General features: G+C 25.8%; 1 protein-coding gene across 1 annotated transcript; it reads left to right on the plus strand.

Moving 5' to 3' along the window:
- Positions 1–4,749: 4,749 nt before the first annotated feature.
- On the plus strand, positions 4,750–6,635 carry LOC106757006 (putative transcription factor bHLH086). Its single transcript, XM_022778994.1, has 5 exons — positions 4,750–5,508; positions 5,686–5,787; positions 5,907–5,972; positions 6,065–6,130; positions 6,259–6,635. The coding sequence occupies exons 1-5, from the start codon at positions 4,852–4,854 to the stop codon at positions 6,379–6,381; spliced, it is 1,014 nt and encodes a 337-aa protein (XP_022634715.1). The 5' UTR covers positions 4,750–4,851; the 3' UTR covers positions 6,382–6,635.
- Positions 6,636–20,299: the final 13,664 nt, after the last annotated feature.

The following is a 20,299-nucleotide window of genomic DNA, read 5'->3' on the forward strand; positions in this document are numbered from 1 at the left end:
ATAAGTTTATACATTTTTATTTATTTAATCACAATAATTATGGTTAAAAATTATTTAATTGAAATACTATTTATAAAAAATTTAATTTAATTACAAAAATAATTAAAACTATAAAATTTATTTATTTTATAATATTAAAAAACTTTAATTATTAATTATACATAATTTAAAGTATTATATATACATTTAAATACATTATTAAAAGTGAGAGTGTGTTGGGGGTGCACGATTTTAACTTTTTTGTTTTTTATTAAGTTAAATAGTTTATATTTAATATATTTATTAATTAAATAGTTTATAATGAAAAAAATGTTATTAATTAATTATAATTTTCAAAAAGAATATTCTATATTAACAAAAATTCAGAAAAAAAATTTGTAATGAAATATAATTTTTTTTCAATTTTTAATTACATAATTACAATAGTTATAAATTATTTAACTAAACTTATTTTATAAAAAATTATTTTAATTACAAAAATAATTAGAATATAAAATTTATTTATTTTATAATATTAAAAAAATTAATTATTAATTAAATATAATTTGAATTATTTTAAATATATTTAAAAACATTATTTACAAATTATAAATGATTTTAATTAATAAAAAAATTAAAAAATTAAAAAATAAAAACGTAAGGGGGTGCACGACTTTAATAAGGGAAGTCGTCAACCCCCATACGACTTCATTTTTTTTTATTTTTTTGTCAAAAATGGTTTGGTAATCGATTACCATACCTTAAAGTCGATTTTGGGGTGCACGACTTCAACACTGGTCAAATGAACAGTGTGAAGTCGTGTAGGGGGAGCACGACTTCTTCATTTGGAAGTCGTCTGAACCCCCCACGACTTCCCTATTCTCGTAATTAAATTTTTTTTTGCATATTCTCGTAATATCTTCCTCATTTTTGCCTACTCAGGTACAAAAACCCGAAACCTCATTTTCGAATTAAAAAAATTAAAGTAATTTAGTCATAACTTGGTCTCACTAATTAGTAAGTTAATCAAATTAGTAAACCTAAAACTAAAATAATTAATTTTAAAATACAATTTTCTCCATTAGTTAAACTTCTTTAATTTTATCATACATAATTGATTAAAAAAATGTCAAATTATTATATTTAGATAAGTTTTAATTTAAATTGTACTAAATAAATAGATGAAATTTTTATATTTAGATGAATTGGTAATTATTATAACTAATTTCTTTTCATAAAACTATTTTTTTCCTAAACCTAACTTCTTTCAAAATTTCTTTTTCTCATACAAAATTTCTAATTGAACACTTATTCTTTTGAAGATTTAACATCATATAAGTGATTGATGAGAAGAATTTTATCGAAATTTTTGATCGATTTCTCTTTTTAAATGAATTCGATTTTTGTATTGTCAGTGTAAAAACAATATGTTTCTCTTGTATGCAAGTTCATTTTTTAGTGTATGTTGTCTCCTTCCCTTTTTAGTGAAACTCTCTTGATTTATACTTTTAAAAATTTTTGTCTTAATCATTGATCGAGTCTGTAATAGATAGAGTAATTTTTTATAGGAAACTGTTTAAGAGAGGATAATATAGATTTTGTTCAATAAATAAATATAATTTCTGAAGATTTTTATTACCATAATTTGCCTATTTTGGAATTGATGTCAAAGGTGTTTAACAACTTAATATCCCCTCTTATATACTTGTTATCGTACAAGTATAGTGACTATTATTTTTTCATATCAATTAGTATGTTATGTTTGATGAAGATCAATTAATATAATATATCAAATGAATTCTTAGTTTATAAGTATTTTTTTCATCTCCAAGTTTGCTATCTCCATCACGATGATAACTAGATCATCTTGTTATAATTTAATATTGTCAAAACTATCATAACTAAACATTATAAAAGTAAATTGTATTTAGTCATATATTTCTAATATTGAAGTTCCTGAATTATTTTTATAGTTTTGAATAATCACACTTATAAAATCACCAACAATGATAATATATTCTCTCTTTTTTTTGTCATTCTTTACGTTGCGATTTCATAATTTTTTTGTAGCATCGAATTACTTTACGTAATTTTGGAATTGTGTTTCTTTTCATCAATCATTTTTATTATAATCTTTATGTCCTCCTCTATTTTCTACAAGTGTGAGTGTAGCTTGAGTTTTTATTAAAGTTTGGAGATTGTTTTACTATTATGTGATTTTCAATTATAGTGTTAGAGCTAGGGTCTAACCAAAGGAGGGAGGAAAGAAATTTGACATGCATTAATCATAACCAAACGTGTTTCATGATGTGCCTTTAAAGAGAAGTTAGTGTTGTTGATTATTTGTTGTTTATGTGTGATGGGATATGGTTTGTCTTGGATATCTTGTGTATACGAGTTCAAACTTATCTCGTATCTCTATGTTTAATATATATTGAATACCAAAATTTGTACGATTCAGTGAAGTGTCTAATTTGAAAGACATTTTTTTTTGTCTCTAAAATAATTTTGACATGACTCTAATACAATATTAATAAAGATAAATACAATAATTTTTTGAACGTATAAACTTATAAATTTATTATATCAGTTTCTATTATAATTATAGAAATAAGAAATAAATCTTATAATTATTATTTTTCACTTTTTGAATATCAAATATATAGATTATGTTTATATTTTTATTAGGTGACAATATATTTAAATTATTATATTTGACTAACATTGTTTATAGATAATTTGAGTATATAAATATTAGTTGTTATGTGTCGTACATTTTGGAGACTACACATGTTGTAATGTCATACATATTGCACACAACACAATGCTAGGTTACAGCACGTCATGCTATTGTGACAATGCTAGGTACTATTTCTTACTAACTGATTAAATCATTTGTTGTAGGAATTTGAAGATTGAGAATTGAGGCACTTTATTTTAGCACAGTGACCATTTGAAAATGATTAATGATAATTTGGTTTACTATACTTACATGGGCAGCATATATATATATATATATATATATATATATATATATATATATATATATATATATATATATATATATATATATATATATATATTTAAGTGTATTTTTCCTTATGGTAATTGTGATGATGCCCGTTAATTAATCTTACAATTATTTCACAATTTTATTATAGTATAGTATTTAAAAGTTATCTTGTTAATTTCGATTTCAAGTTCTTATGTTATTATAATTAATTGTTACGTAGTTATATCAAAAATAAAAAATAATAAATTTATTCTTATTTAGTACTGAATACGAAAATTGGTAAGATATGAAAAAAAAAAGTAGAATTATAAATTTTCTCATAAAGTATTATTCTTTTTACCTAATTAAGTTTGATATATATGAAATTTATATGCACCAAACGAAGTGTTGGATTCTTTTTCTTTTTATTCCACCATGTCATATTTAGCTAAGATCTGTATATGCCTAAAATATTTTAATTTTCTTAATATCTTATTAGCTGCATAGTTATGAGCTATTTTTATCTTATAACTAATATTTTATTTTATGAGAAAATGGATACATATTTTAGTTCATATTTTTTAATATTTTGTGCAATAAAGTTTTAAGTTTTCTTTCTTCATAAAAGTGAATAACTATCTAATTTTTTTATTCAATTACAATATAGAAATATTTGAATTTGGATGTTTGATGCTTTAATTGAGAAAATAGTACAAGGTCTAGATAAGTTATTAAAGATAAAAGTTTTACGAGGCATTTATCACATTAAAGTAATTTTAAGTACTTGTACAAGTGTACATAATAAGAACATATTTTGGTTTTTAAATACATTTTACAATTTTGTATCATAAAGGATTTACAAAATTTTAACAAAATAAGAAATAGAGAATTTGAAACAAAGGCATGCAAGACAAAGAGTTTATTCCGCGCAGTTAATCATTAACTAACTATAATGGTTAATCATAGACTAACTGTTCTTAACTCAGTTCATTAGGTTTGTGTAGGAAACTATAACATTAAAAAAAAAACATTATCATCATTAATATGTTGACATTTTAGCATTAATTAGTAATGTATATTATTTCAATCTATATGGATTTAGATATTTGCAAGTAGTGACCGTATCACTAAATCAAGACCAAAGGCTTAAAATTTAAATGCAATGAATGTTTGACAAAAGAAACCATTATCATACATATGGATTGTTCTATCTGAATAGTCACTTAGTTGTCACATGTGTGCTTCCTCGAAACCTTCTGACCTTTCATTTCAATTTCTTTCTTTATTCTTCTTCAGATGTACTTTCTACATTTGTAATTTTACTACAACCAAAAAGAATTCAGAATCAAAAGTACATAAATGGAACAAATGCAAAATCTTCATGCCAATCAGTGTTGTTAGCCTATTCAATAACTATTTCTAGACAGCAGCACAGAATGTTAACATAAAGTATAAAATAAAACACAACTCCACGTGCTCATGGTGAGTGAAAGGAAACATGTAAGAAACAACCTCAATAACCTCCAGCTTCTTCTTCAAACAGAGACGTGGATCTGTGCGAAGGAACCGGCGATCCTTGTGCTACTTTCCAATGCTTAACATCTTCTCTCATTTCAATGCATTAACTTCTGCCAGCTAACAATCCCAATATGAAGATGAATTAATCTCACATTATGGAAACTCATAACCTCCCTTAATATTATACTATTAGATTATGATTTCTTGTTTCCCCATACTTAATATTTCTGTCACACACACTATTAATTCCCATCTCCATTAATGTATAAAATAACATTTGAGTTGAATGTTTGACATCTACACATACGCCTCCCTTACTATTCCTATTTGACCAACCTCAACCAACCTTCCTTACCTCTCTAATGGCACTCGCCAAAGACCAAAACATTCCACATGATTCAACCATGAGCAGCAAGGTTCCAAACTGTGTTTTCAGTGAGGCTGTGGAAACTACCTCAGTGACCGTTCGTAGAGTCAATGAGTACCACAAATCAGTTATAGAAGAGGAAGATGGCTCACAAACTACCAATGGCCTCAGCAATGATTCAGGTATAACGCATTCTCCTCCTCTATCCGGCAGTGGCAAAGGGTATACTTATAAGGAGAAAAGTTACCAGCTTGGCGAAGAAGAATCACTGATTAATTTCAAAGGGTACAGCAATCTCATGCAAGCTGGTGAATCTTTGCTTAGCTTTCAGCATAACAGGCTGGTCCCTAACAGTTGTTACTCGAAAGATATTAGTCAGAAAGAGTACTGTTCTTGGGAGAATAGTTTGCATCAAGGTCATAACCACTGGAATCAGCATAGTCCAAGAAGTAATAAAGACATGCGCCTGGTGCAGGATTCCAATTGCTTTCAAACTGCTAGTGGCTATAGCTCCATGGTCGACAATGCAAAAGAGAAGCAATATGGCGAACGTTCATCAGGGTGGCTCTACTCAGCACCAACTATCCCTAACGATAAGAGCCTCCACAAGTTAGGAGCACGAGAGATGGTGTTGCAAAAGCGTCCTTCTATGGTATTCCTTTGTAATATCATACCAAAACCATATTCATAAAAGAACGCTTAGCATGCACGAGTTCTTTTAGGTTCAACTTTTCTGTACAAAAAAAACATGTTCATAACTGACCAGTCCTTAGAAAGCTTTCTGAAGGTATAGAATGTTAACTGGTGAAGTTTGACTTTGAATTTGCAGGGAGAGAGCATGAAAGCTGCAAAGAAGCAATGCTCAACTGAGAGTAAAACGCTAAAACATAAGTCAAGCCCCTCCAAGGATCCTCAAAGTGTGGCTGCCAAGGTTTGCTTCTATCCTAAGTCAATTTATTATGTTATAGATATACGGACAAAGTTTTGATTGTAAACTAAGCAAAGCTAAAATTAAGAGAATTCAATGTTCATAGAATGTTTGTCTTGCAGAATCGAAGAGAGAGGATAAGTGAACGACTGAAGATACTACAGGAGCTAGTGCCTAACGGCTCCAAGGTGCTTTTCTTTTCTTTCTCTTTCACTTCATTTGTAGCAATAAGGCCAGGCTTTTTGACACATCAGAATGATCTTGATGATGAAATTTGCAGGTTGATATGGTTACCATGCTGGAGAAAGCAATTAGCTACGTAAAGTTTCTTCAACTTCAAGTGAAAGTGAGTACTTCAAACACTAGTTTTCTTCTTTTGATGCATAGCTTTTTTATGTGAACAATAATTTCGTTTTTCTCTGCAGTATATATTAGCATGGTAACATCTTTGCTTTCTTATTGTTAATGGTGCAGGTGTTGGCAACTGATGAATTTTGGCCAGCGCAAGGTGGAAAACCTCCTGACATTTCTCAAGTAAAGGAAGTCATCGATGCCATTCGTTCATCACAAAGAGAGAGAAGTTTAAACTCAAAGTAGATGACTATAATCATGGGTCGAAGGAAATAATAATGTCACAAGAATCAAGCACAGAATTTTAGAACTAGAAAATCCTTGCTCTGATAATTGTGAGCTCGGCATTCTACAAATTCAGAATGCATGACTTTTTAATCCAATAACTTTCAGTGTGTGCCACTGCCTCTATCTTTCCCTAGAATTTAATTAACAAAATAATGGTAATATCTTTATCTCTACATGGTAGTTTTCTCTGAATTAGTTACAATGAACTGTTCTATAGCTAGATCTAAAGTAGTTTCCTTCTTTATTAATATGTATACTATATTAGCTTACGTTCTGCATGCATATTTATTAGCATTGAAGAGGACATCAATCACGTGAATTTGTCTCGATGCCTTTTGCTATCAAGAATAAAAGCAATAAAATCATAAACTGAACTTTGACTTTTCTCTGAAATTTGACAATATCAGAATGATCTGTTAGCATGCTACCTAAGAAGCCGAGGGTCCATGCAACATATACCGAAGGTTAGATTAGGATACTAGTTTTTATATAAAAAAATTATCATAAATTGTTCATATCTCAAAACATATTAACCATTCATGGTTTCAAAATAATTAGTTTCATAACTTTTTTGTTTAATCACCGAATCCATCTGAGTTTTCCATTAGATTTTTGTTTGTAGATACACCATTGAAAGGTTAAAATAAAACTAGAAGCCACGTTCCGTGGTCTGATATCAAACAGGTGGCATGCATTGAGGTTTGGCCTTTGATATTGGGACCACCTCATGTTATCGTCTTCTCCACAATTTCAGGCTTTGCAGATATAAAGCAGAACCTTCAGTGCGTGGTAAAGAATCTAGATTTCATCTTCTTTATATTATTACTCGGAAAAGGCAGAGAATGAGATTGATATTTGATAAATCAAAAGCCAAAAGAGAACCAAGAAAAATGAGTGAGAATAAACAGAAAATTGAATCGTAAAATCTTTCTCTTTAATATCTTGAAAATAGCTTAACTAATTATTCAATTTAATGTAGTGTTAAAAATGATTGAATTTGGTTCACTACATTTTATTTTATTTTATGTGGCTGGCGCACACTCAAACAGTGATGTTAGGGTGTGAGAAAGATAGGCATAAGTTGTAACAACTTTTCCTAACATGGGCACTTTTCCTAACTGCTTTCCGAATGTCATCTTCTTCTACACAAAAATATTTCTTATGTGTTTTTTCAATAATGAAAAAATTCTGATAATTATACTTTTTAAATAATTAAATTGATTACTTTTAATGTGATCACATTAAAATATATCTTTATTAAATAATGAAGCAGTTAATCATATGAGGCTTGCGTGTCATTTGCTGAATATATTTAAGCACATCACGCCTTCAAAGATACGAAACTGCAGAAAGGGGAAAGCGACAACTTAAGTTGGACAACTACGGTGTTGTCCGGTTGATTTTTCTTTTCATGAAATTATATTTTCAGCTTTTATAATTTTACATTTTCTAGTTTTGGAAGAGCACGGACACTGCAGAGTTCAATAATTGAGCAAATAAACAACGACATTAATCACAGTTGACCCAAACATCATAATTAATTAACTTAATTAATCACCAAAAGTTTTTCTGAGGAACATATGTAGCTGAGAAATTGCCAAGTGTTCTCTTCGAATTTTAAATAATCTCACGATTCCCATCCTAACCAAAACCTAATTAATATTTGCATGTGCTGTTGCCAAATCTCAATTTGACTTGAAAAAAATAAAATAAAAAACTATGGCCATGGCATGGGAGAGAAAAATGTAAACTATAATTTGTTTCGTTATGTAAAAAGATAAATGATGTTTAATGCACATGTCATATTTTTCAGAGACATATCTCTTTCTATGATATAATGAGGTGGTTGAGAAATACACTTCCAAATTTATATACTTGTCATTTAGTCACTTATTCTATCACAAATTTAAAGCTTTATGTATAGTAAAAAAATTAAATATAACAGAATTAACCATTCAAATTCACAGCAACTTAACTATTCATTTGGGTAGGGTTTATTATAGATAAGCCCTAAAATCACAATAATTGGATAAATGTGCAACCCTTATTTATTAATTAATTTTTATAATTTTATATAATTTTCATTGGACATGTCACATATACACGTATGCCATGAGTGGGATGGCACTAAAAGAGAAGGAAGCAATTTGAGAGTTGGGTGGCACGTGTGGCTATGTTTCTTTCAATGATTGATGAGGGAAAAGATAGAATCATACAATTTCGGACAATAGAGATTTAGCTTATTTAGAATGACATTTTTGCAACCTGTGATGGCTACCCATTTCATATCATATCATATCTAAATATTAATAATTAATATCAAAGGATTAATGAAAAACAAATTTCTCATGGAACAGGAGAGTTCAGGTTCACTGGTTTAGTGCTAATAGACAAATAAACAAGATATGGTGAAAAGATTGAAAACGATAAGGGATCAAACGTTATACTTTTACACGTAGTCAAACATGAATTGTCAAAATCGTAAACAAAGTTATATCATCTTTTTTTTCTAAAATGTTTAAAAAGACGGTTCTATACAGTTAAAATAAAATTCAAGATACTATAAATTAAAATTAACTTTTCTTATTTAGGTTAAACAGATTTCGTTCTTAAAGTATCTATAATTTTATTTATTTATGATATAATTTTACATAGATAATCTCAATTAGATATCTAAATGTATCATCTAGATCATAAAACAATAGAGATTAAGAAAAAAAAAAAACTACCTGCATACACATACATTCCAAGAAGTATAAACACCTCAAAATGAGTAAAAAAGAAAACTCAATTACTTGTTTGTTTGACTAATAGGATGATCATGTAGAACTCTTCATCAAGATCAATTCTACGATCTTGATCTTTAAAAGGATAAAGATACATATTCATATCCTAGAGAGAAGATTGAGAAAATTTTAAGAAAATGTTTTAAAGAGAGGGTGATTTTATGATAATGAACTTAACTTTTGATAAATTTGTTGTATAGTTTGAACATTTTAATATTAAAATATTATAGTGTCATAATATTAAAATCATCATTATTTTATAAGTTATTTATCATATTCTCACATATTTTATCATAATTTTATTTATGATAGCTTTTTTTTTTTGTTTTTTTTTTGGGTAATCTATATACCTATGAAGATGTGTTGCTTGTAGAATTCGATTGATAAAGATAAATATATACTAATTTAGGATTAAAGTAATATCTTTGGTTTACATGTTTGAACTTTACTTAATGAGCAAGACTTCTTAGAATTTTGTTGGAATTGTATATTGTAAGTTACTTAAGTGTTTGATAAAACTTTAAGATAAAGATCTAAATATTTAGTTGACATTATCACATTAATTGTATTTTATGGAGAGACGATGTATGGCTAAAACGGACTTCATGTTATGTCTTGTATGGATTTATAGTGTAAATAAAAGTTCTTTTGGATTGAGTTAGAAAGTGTTAGATGAAAATATGTTGAATTGTTGCCTTATTTACATTTGATATTATGAATTTTTTTTAAAAGGATTGAAGGGTTATGGTTATATTATTAATTAATGGTAGAGGAATTCAATTTGTTTTATATTCGGATTGAGTTTAAAAAGTTATAACTATGATTTTACTGTGATTATATTTACTTAGATTTTGATTTGGAAAAACCAATAAAATTAACTATATATGACGTTTTGAATTGGATGGAATATATGGTGTGATATTGGATAGTTAAATTAGGTGTATAGATATTTTATATATTAAGGTGTTAATTTGATGTATTTAAGCACTTTGAAACTCTACAAAACTTGGAATTTTTCTGCGGGATCCATTGAACGAATCCTCCAACCACCTAACATATTTGAGAAGGAAGGGACTAAATTTTATAGTGAAAAATTTGCTTAATGGATTGAGACCTGAGAGCAAGTGAAAAATTTTATTCGTTAAATTTGCTCAACGATTTTGCATGCACTAAGCAAATTACTTTCTTTTCGAATTAGGTTTAGTTGTCTTCATAAAAATTGTAGCTTTAGATGTTAGCTTTACAATATCTTTCTATGTTTTGGTTGAAGTTGTTGCAACTTTTAAACTTTTAAGTATTTTTTTTTTTATTCTTTCAACTTTAACTATTTGAAAGAGTTGTAGTTTATTATCTTTGACCGTTGTTGTATATTGATTTATGCTTTATGGGTTGTTTTTTAATTTTGATACAATATAATAAATTAAGAACGTATAAAATATTACAAAAAGATTCTATTTAATATTATTGTTTTATTTTATTAATTGATATTCATCCTTTTAATGGAATTATTGTTATATTTTACATATTTTAATATTTGAAATTAGACAATTTGTGAGAATTGATTAACTTTATGAAATTATATTATGTAGACTGATATTGATGGTATGATGTACACATCATGTTTATCAAGGAGGTAAAACTATGATTTTTGCAATGGAAATATATTAAATTTGTGATTTCTTTTGACTTTGTTGCTTACTAAATTTACAAAGTGAAAAGTATTATGTATGTTATGAGAGTTATTGAATGTTTTTATGACTTAGCTTATGATTTGAAATAGAATTAGGTCTTGTAACTTATCTTCTTACTTGAGTGGGTAAGGTTAATTGTTTTTCTCAAAAGTATATTTCCACTATCTTTAAAGATAGTGTGATGCCTACAAAATCTTTGAAGTCTAAATTCAATGCATTGTGTGTGTTTTTCAAAAATCGTTAAGTGTCCATGTGATGGGTTGAATAAGATGTAAATATAGTTCTTGTGAATTTTAGCATGAAATAGTGTACTTTATGTTAGATTTGATAAGTGGTATTTGTAGTTTTTTTTTTTCATAAAATAGATAGACGTTTAAATTAATTTTAATAAACATGTGTTTAGTATGGGTGTCGAGTGTTTATGAGAAAAAAGTGATTTGATGAAATAAATTGTTCTTATTATTATTTGTATTATGATAGCTTTTAATTAATGATTTATTTTTGTTGTGTGATTTGTATTATGATTTAACTATCATAATAGTTTTCTTACGCTAACTAAAATGTGTGTATGTAAACCTTAGATAAATATATAAATTTTTTGGGTGATATAATTAATGTGAAAGACGTGAAATTGAAATTTAAATAATAGTTTATTGAAATTTTATTAAAATTAAGACTTAATACCTCCTTCGGTCCTTGTATTTGTGTGAAAATCTCAGTTCGGTTCTCAAGTTTTGAACTGTTTCAATTGGGTCATAATTTTTGTAAAAATGTACATATTTTACTCCAACCGTTAACTGATCTCAAACGACGTTAAGTTTAGCTGATGTGGTATGTTGACATGTTGGCTTAATCCCTTCTTGGTCCTCGTATTTGTGTGAAAATCTCAGTTCGGTCCTCAAGTTTTGAACTGTCTCAAATGGGTCATAATTTTTGTAAAAATGCACACATTTTACCCCAATCGCTAACTGATCTCATTGTGCAACAGTTATCTTCTACTATCAGTGGAATAAATAGCTTAAAGGCTAGTGATGAACCTATAGGTTACCAAGTTGGTTCATTTGCGGAAAAGGTTGTGAGACTGATTGCACTAGTTACGCGAGTTTTCCGGTGACTTTATTTTTTGAGCCGACGAGATAATTTGTGTAAAATCTTTGATTCTCAGAGAGATGAATAAAATCTCTAATTCAAATAAACTAAATAATAGGCATTTTGCCACGTGAAACACTGCTTATTTTAAAAAATAATTCATATAATTAAATAATACACGTCAGCATGTCCTCTGGCTACCATGTCAGCTAAACTTAACGTCGTTTAAGATCAGTTAACGATTGGGGTAAAATGTGTGCATTTTTACAAAAATTATGACCAAATTGAGACAGTTCAAAACTTGAGGACTGAACTGAGATTTTCACACAAATACGAGGACCAAGAAGGGATTAAGCCAACACGTCAACATATCACGTCAACTAAACTTAATGTCGTTTGAGATCAGCTAACGGTTGGGGTAAAATGTGTGCATTTTTACAAAAAAAATGATCCAATTGAGACAGTTCAAAACTTGAGGACCGAACTGAGATTTTCACACAAATACGAAGATCAAGAGAGGTATTAAGCCTAAAATTAAAAATAAATTATTGATAGTAGTAAGTGATTTATGATGTGCCATTTCTTAATATCTAGTAAATTCATTATTATTAGAATGAATACTTAAATATTATATAGTATAATTTTCTATGTTAGTTATTATTAATTCACTTATACAATATGCATGTTATTAGTTTCTTTTTTTTACTCTTATAATTTTTTAATCAAAATATATGTTTCACCATCATACATAGAAAAAATGAATGTTAAATTTTAACTCAATTTTAGAATATAAATTTATAGATTTTTTTTATATTATGTTTTAACATGAAATTTCTATCTTTATGTTTAAATTTCTAATCATGTACATTTTCTACTTTCTAGAATTAAAAGAAATTAAAAACTATTAAAATGTTATAAAAAAATACATAATATATAAAAAAATTATTTAGCACAATATTATAGAAATTATAATTTCTTATTAATTAAGTAATTCATTTATATCTTTTAAAATGTTTATGTGACTTTAAAAAGAATTAAAAGCTAATTAAACACAAAGATAAATCATTTTATTTATTTAATATGAAAACTTTATTAAACAAAAAGTATAATTGATTAGAGAATATGTTAGAAGTGATAATTCAAGTTTTTTTTTACAAATTAATCATTAATAAAATCAATAAATACTTGAGTATATATGTGAAATATATATAAAATATTATTTTATGAAGATTGTGACAAGTGAGTTTGGATATATCGTTGAAAGGCAGAGTTCAAAATTTCATATACATGCGTGTATACAATCATACGTAGAATTGACCTTTGTGGTTTGAACCTAAATTAGCTAACAAAATTGTGTCCTCATTCATACGCGATAATTACTGGATAATAGCTCCTTTTATGGATGCAAATGCAAACACAATTGGCTGCTGTTCCTGTGTTATCTTCTTCGCCATCAAAGTATTCAACAAAGCCACTTGCCACGTAATAATTGGCTTCCATTGATGAAAACTTCACCATTTTTCCTTTTGCCTTTAAAAGCTTGGAAAGTTTTGATTACGATGGAAATTCTCTTTTTTTAGTGGACTCATCATATCATACTTCTGTAAGATCAAAGTCAATTATTATGTTTTTCTTTATCGTAATGGATATACTTTGATATGGAATCTCAAATCTTACCAAGAATAATTACTACGTGTTGACATTATTCCTTTTCAATTTATTTTTAATTATCCACTGAAACTACTTTTATGTTAATTTTCTTTTTACTATTCTTATATTGGTTAGGTTGTAATGTATACTATTCTTTGAAATCCATGGATAAGATAATTGGATAGTTCATTATATATATTTATTATTATTTTTTATAAGTTTTCTTTAAAGTAGATGGATTGGAACTCTATAAAATTTTAGATTCGGAAGAAGTAGAAAAAGCTAACAAAAGAACAACTCTAGGCGATCGTATTTATGTACGGGTAATTCTAAACTTATTTGCTCTTAGAAAATTTTGTAAGAAAAAAAATAGCTCTTTTCTCCTAAAGATTTTTTTAATTGTTGGTGAGATAATATATCCAAGATTTTGAGATAAATGATAACTAATATTTAAATTATAATATTCATATTTTAACAAAATACATATTAGGAATTTAACTTCAAACAAAATATTAAGAATTTAATTTCAAATATAATGACTCCAATGTATGGTAGACAATGTTATGTTTGTTTGAAGTCTTGTTTATTTATTAATTTAAGTTTGTTTGATGGTTTATTCTATGATTTAGAGATGAGAAATTTGTTTCTTGTGGTGAAAAAATGGAGGTTTTTCTAGCAGAAATTAATGTTTGTATAGAGTCTATTTTTTACTCAAACAAAAATATGATGTTGTTGAGATCTTCTAATCGATTCAAAATTTTATTTAAATCAAACCTTTACTCAAGCAAAAGTGTTCTAGTATGGATGTAAATCAAGGTGGTGCAATTTTCACTCAAATAAAAAATGATTTAAAAACATTTGTTTAAGCAAAAATAGTTTAGTAGAAAACAATCAATTTAGTTCAATTTTCATAAAGATTTCTTAAAAAATCAACCATTATTAATTGTTGGAATCATGTAAAAGTAAAATCGACGTCATTAAAGAGAGAAAGAAAGACGTAAAATAATTCATCGAATCAAATGTATCATTTACATAAAAGTAAATGTTACATATATAATAACATGTTAACATACTAAAAAAATAGAATAATTTATTATATATAATATCTATAATATTTGGAAAATAACTAATTATTATACATAAATATTTAATCATATTTTATTCAAATATCTCCTCAAATTGGAGAATAAATATTGATGAATAAAATGATCAAGAATAGGAAGAAGTGTTTTTAAAAATATAATTAACTATCATGATGTTTAGTTTTGACATAAAATTTAAGTCAATAATTACTTTTGACTAAGTTCATGAATAAAGTTATAATCAATACATATATATAGAACTTTCATGATGAAGGATTAGAAACAAAAATGCATTATAGATTTGTTATCACAAAAGAGTATATAGTTTTATCAATTGAAACTTTAGAAAATTTAAGAAATTTTTGTAACCAAACTATTAAAGATAGAACACGATATTTTGGTTTTGGTAAATACTTGGACAAAGTATATCATACATCTTAAAAAAATAGTTAAAAAAAAAACACAAATATCAGTATTTTTTTTAAATATATAAAAATTTGTCCCAATTTGCATTGATAGTATGTTGAAAGATGAAATTTGTTTTTAATTAGAAAAGGAGAAACTTGGAATGGATTAATTATGTAATAAGTAACAGACTTTTTATTTTTTTCTCTTTCGCATAAATTAATAGTACTTTGATATTAATTTATATATTATATAAATCATGTCAAGCGACTTTTCTTCAAGTAAAACAAAAAAACCTTGATACTGATATTAACATCGTAATAATAATCTTATTTCTTAATCATAATTTGATATTTGATCGATATATATATATATATATATATATATATATATATATATACACACACACACAACTCTACGTATTTCATTTAAAACATTCAAAGTGAGAGTTTTATAAATAAAAACATCATTTAAGTGTAGATTAATAAATTTGAGCTGTTTATAGTTATTTATATAATAAATTTTCTTCTTTAATAATTCATAAGCAACTTTTGTAGATATATTGATAGCTTATATAAACACGTTCAATTCGTAATTTATTTCGGCAATTAAAAAAAATGTTATGTACGGCTTATTTCGGTAATGTCGTAAATACATTATTATAACAATCATTACAAAACAAACCACAAATAAGACAAGTTATGTAATAAATAATAGATAATGATACTTAGACAACATCTAAATATTATATATGTTATTTTATGATTAATTTATGATGATATTTATAATTATTATATTATTATTAATTATGGAGTAATTTTAGATTAATCATAAAATTATATATATATATATATATATATATATATATATATATATATATATAATATGTTTAAATATTTATAAAAAAATATTGTCTAAATATCATTATTCTAAATAATATTAATATATTTCTACGCGTAAAGTTTGAAGGCCATTCATATTAACAACAACACATACATTTTAGATTTTGAAATAGACATTTATTATATTACAATGTAAATCTCATCTGAATAATCTTAATCAATAACTTTATGTATATTTTATGGAATAGAAGTGTGATTATTTCCTCCTCAATTAAATACCATAAACTTTAATTTTGATTTTCACTATCTAATGCTTTTCATTTAATTCGATGCATATAACCTAAATGTTTCGTCAAATTTTTCATTTAGTACTCACTGTAAATATTTCACTAGATATCATATATTCGATCAGTGCTAAAATCTCATCACATCACATGTCATCCTATAATTTCAATCTACTCTATATATATTCTAACTACATCTCAAAACATAAGCAATAAAATAAATAAGCATTTACTTTAAATCAATTAACAGTATATAATTAATTAAAAAAAAAAAAACATGTGAAATCTTAATTTCACCCTTAAGCATTACCATGGTGAGGAAATATTATGTTCTCATAAAGGTAGATTCTCACATGATACACATTGAAAAAATTTAGTGAAAAATAAAATATTATTTTACCTAAATATATAAACTTATATTAGAAAAAAAAAAAAACTTGTAAATATAATTTTCGTAATTACTTTTATAGTGAGATACGATTTTGTGCCATTTATTTATTAAAATTTAATAAAATAGATATTATAGTTTAGAATTTAAATAATGAAACTTATTTTTTATTTTAAAAATCATAAGGTATAAATAAAAATTTTATAGATAAGTTTCATTTTTTAAGACATGTTTCGTCTCTTTAAACTCAATCCTAAAACCTTGTTCTGTCTTTTTTTTTACCTCTTTTCTCACTAGGTCATTTTTTGAGGATAAAGAAATTTTTAAAGGATCAGGGTGATGAGATTTTTGTATCCAAATTATTTTCCTTGCCAAGTGTGTATCAAGTTACTATGAAGAAAATTGTGTTGTTATATGGTTGTTGTTTTCAAAATGTTATAAATGATTTTATACTTGAAATACTATGAGTATGTGATGATAAAGATGATTAGTCGAGATGTATACATGTATATTTATGGCATAATTTCAAATAATTCTTTAGGGGATTCTATCGAAGCAATTTCAATAGTGTAAGCATTGATGTAAGGATCTCGTGGAAGGTTATTTTGAGAGTAGCACGGGGTCTTAGTCTTGAGGTTTGGTGACCTAAGACATTTAAGGATTAACCTTGTGGTGACAATATAAAACCAAATTGGTCATGACTCTATAGGACATTTAAAATCACCACAAGTGCACAACCTACAAGATCCGATATTGATATTGTATTTGGATAATCGAATCTAAAAATAGGTTATATATATAATATGAACATGTTTAATATAAACAATTATGTATGATGATTGTTTAATTGATTTAATAATTGGTTTCTTTTGAAATTTAGCTTATCTTTTTTGCTTGTATGTGTTTATTTGTTTTCTTGTTTGAAAATTTGTTAATTGATGGTGGAAGGAGGGAAGGAAGTAACTTTAGAATAAATGTTAGACAATAAGAAAGTTGATGGGTAGATAAGTGTTTAATTCTTCGGTTTAACTACTTAAAATATTTTAAAAAATTTTTAGACATATACTCAAACTTCTTTTAAAGTTTGTGTTGTATAAAAAAGTAAATATATTATAACTATAGTTAGATAATTGTAATAACTAAATTTTCATATTTTTCTTGTCATTTAACTGTTTTAGGCTATTAAATTTGTAATGATTCCATGATAATAATGAGTCTATTCAAATGGGAGGTTACATTATAAAAAAATTAATAATGTATTTTTATTTAATTTCAACAATTTTGTTAAGGTGAGAGCATTTCAATAAGATAAGATACATCTTAGTTTAAAAAATTGAATCTAAATTTAATTATTTTTATATCTGAGAATTTCGACATGCTACTGCAAATATTCTTAGATGTACAAAACATCACATATTGGTAGTGTATACAACAAGTGCCGGACATACTTCTTAACAATTGATATATGTGAGATATGTCACTCTTTTTGACCGATTAGGCATGACAAAAGTAGCAGTGGAAGATTAACAAATTAAATAAAATTAATTAGACTATTATTAAGTCTTCATTAAAATAAAAGTCTATTCAATGCTCTATGAATTTATGTGAAATATTAATACTTTTAAATCTATTATATTGAGTCTATAATATTGAACCGAACAATTAGTTGATTATCGGAGTAAAAATCTGGTTAGGAAGAAAGTAAATGAAGAATTTGAGAAAGAAAAGAAAAAATAAATACAATAATTATTAAATTTAAACGACCCAATTGCAATGAAAATATAACTTCCAAAATTTTAATTAATTAAAATAAAAATTTAATAGCTCTCTAATAATAGTGCAGATGTGAAAAAAGCATTTAAAAAAGATACAACAAAGAAGCAGTCACCGACACAATAAAAGCCTGACAAATAATGGAATAATAATCTTCTGCAGAGAATCGCAATTCTCGGAAACTTGCAACTTAGCTAATCATGACATGATCTGGAAAATAATAAATTCATAATAATATTTTATTTTGTTTTGAATTTGAACAAATAGTAGTCATAGATTAAAAGAACAAATGGAAACTAAATTAAAAAGAAAAAAAAAACTGAAGAAAAGAGATAAAAAGAAAAGGGTTATCTTGTGGAAAAATCACTTGAAGATGAAGGAAAGAACATATTTGTAAAGGCCTTTGCTTGTGATAAATGACATTAATATTGAAATGATATTGCTTTTATAAATACAAAACTTGTATTATAAGAAGACTCTCTCACTCACCATCGCCAATAGAAATGGAGTTTCCATTTCCCAATTAGGTGTCTCTCTCCGTAACTTAGGCATATTTTTAAGGTGACATTCATGATTTCCATGTTTCACACTTCAACTCTAACTCAAACCCAAAATTCATTTAACCCTTCTTTCTTCAGTTACAATTAAGACGGCAAAACTAATTATTTTTGCCGTAGATATTTATTTTTTAAAGAATAAAAGAAAAATTAATTTATATTTTATCAAATTAAATTAAATTAAAATTTTATTTTATTTTAAAAATTTATAAAAATTTATATATTTTTTAATTATTTGACGAGTACTTTTAGATACATATAAATTTTAAAATATTTATGAATATTTTTTAAATAGATATAAGCATAAGTAACGAATAGATAAAAGATAAGTAACAAATAGATAAAAGATAATTCTTTTTTGTTGTGAATGAAATAGTAAATAATCATCGTTTATATTTAACTTCATTCATTGTCATTTTTAATTATAATTCTACTTACATGTTATACATAAACCAATTATACGAAAAGAAAAACTTAAAACATTTTAATCACCTATAATTAATACTTAATCTAAGTATAATAAACATGGATCTTTAATATTGAATAGAATTGTCAATTCTTAATTTTGATGAACTATTTCTTGATTATTTGTTAAATAATTTTTTCATAGAAAAACTATTGAAAACAACTATCATATTCAATATACTCTAAATATTATAATTATTTATATAGAATCGTGTAATAATATTTTAGTAAAAAATTTCTATTTAATACTTATTTATTAATTTTTTTAATTCTGTGTCAAAAGAAAATTAAACAATAGAACAAAGTAGATGACATACCACATCATTTAACTTTTAAAAATGATTTTTTGATATACTAAATTTTTTATATTCATTTAACACTATAATTTTTTGTTTTTTACTCTTTTCTTTCTTAGAAAAATATAAAAGTTTATATTTTTATGACCATTTTATCATTTTATTTTGTATCAAATAAATATAAAAATGTATCATTGTATTATTACTCTTTAACTTTTATAGTAGTTTGTGTATAAATATATATTACTTTTAAAAAGTTTGTTAATTTTCAATACAAAATTGTAAATTCTTATTCTAGTTGTTCTTTTACTGTTCTTTTAAAGATTTGTGTGAAAATTTTAAGGTGACACTTATGTGATTGTCATTAAAAAGAAAAAAATGTATTTCAAAACGTTAATTAAATAGTTATTTTTATTTAAAGCTAAATATAGTATCATCTGTCATAACCATGACTTAAATGCAAACAAATTTAAAAGCTTTAAAGATTATCACCATCCTAATGTGCAAGGAAATTAGTTTGAAGTGAAAGAAGAGAATATAGAAAGCAGGTTAATTGAGAGGATGAGAC

Source organism: Vigna radiata, chromosome 3, assembly GCF_000741045.1.
Source record: "Vigna radiata var. radiata cultivar VC1973A chromosome 3, Vradiata_ver6, whole genome shotgun sequence".
Taxonomy (NCBI): Eukaryota; Viridiplantae; Streptophyta; class Magnoliopsida; order Fabales; family Fabaceae; genus Vigna; species Vigna radiata.

Coding starts and splice junctions, on each gene's coding strand:
- LOC106757006 (XM_022778994.1), top strand. CDS start 4,852: ATGGCACTCGCCAAAGACCAAAACATTCCACATGATTCAACCATGAGC. Junction 5,973..6,064: donor TAGTGCCTAACGGCTCCAAG/GTGCTTTTCTTT, acceptor TGAAATTTGCAG/GTTGATATGGTTACCATGCT. Junction 6,131..6,258: donor TTCTTCAACTTCAAGTGAAA/GTGAGTACTTCA, acceptor TTAATGGTGCAG/GTGTTGGCAACTGATGAATT.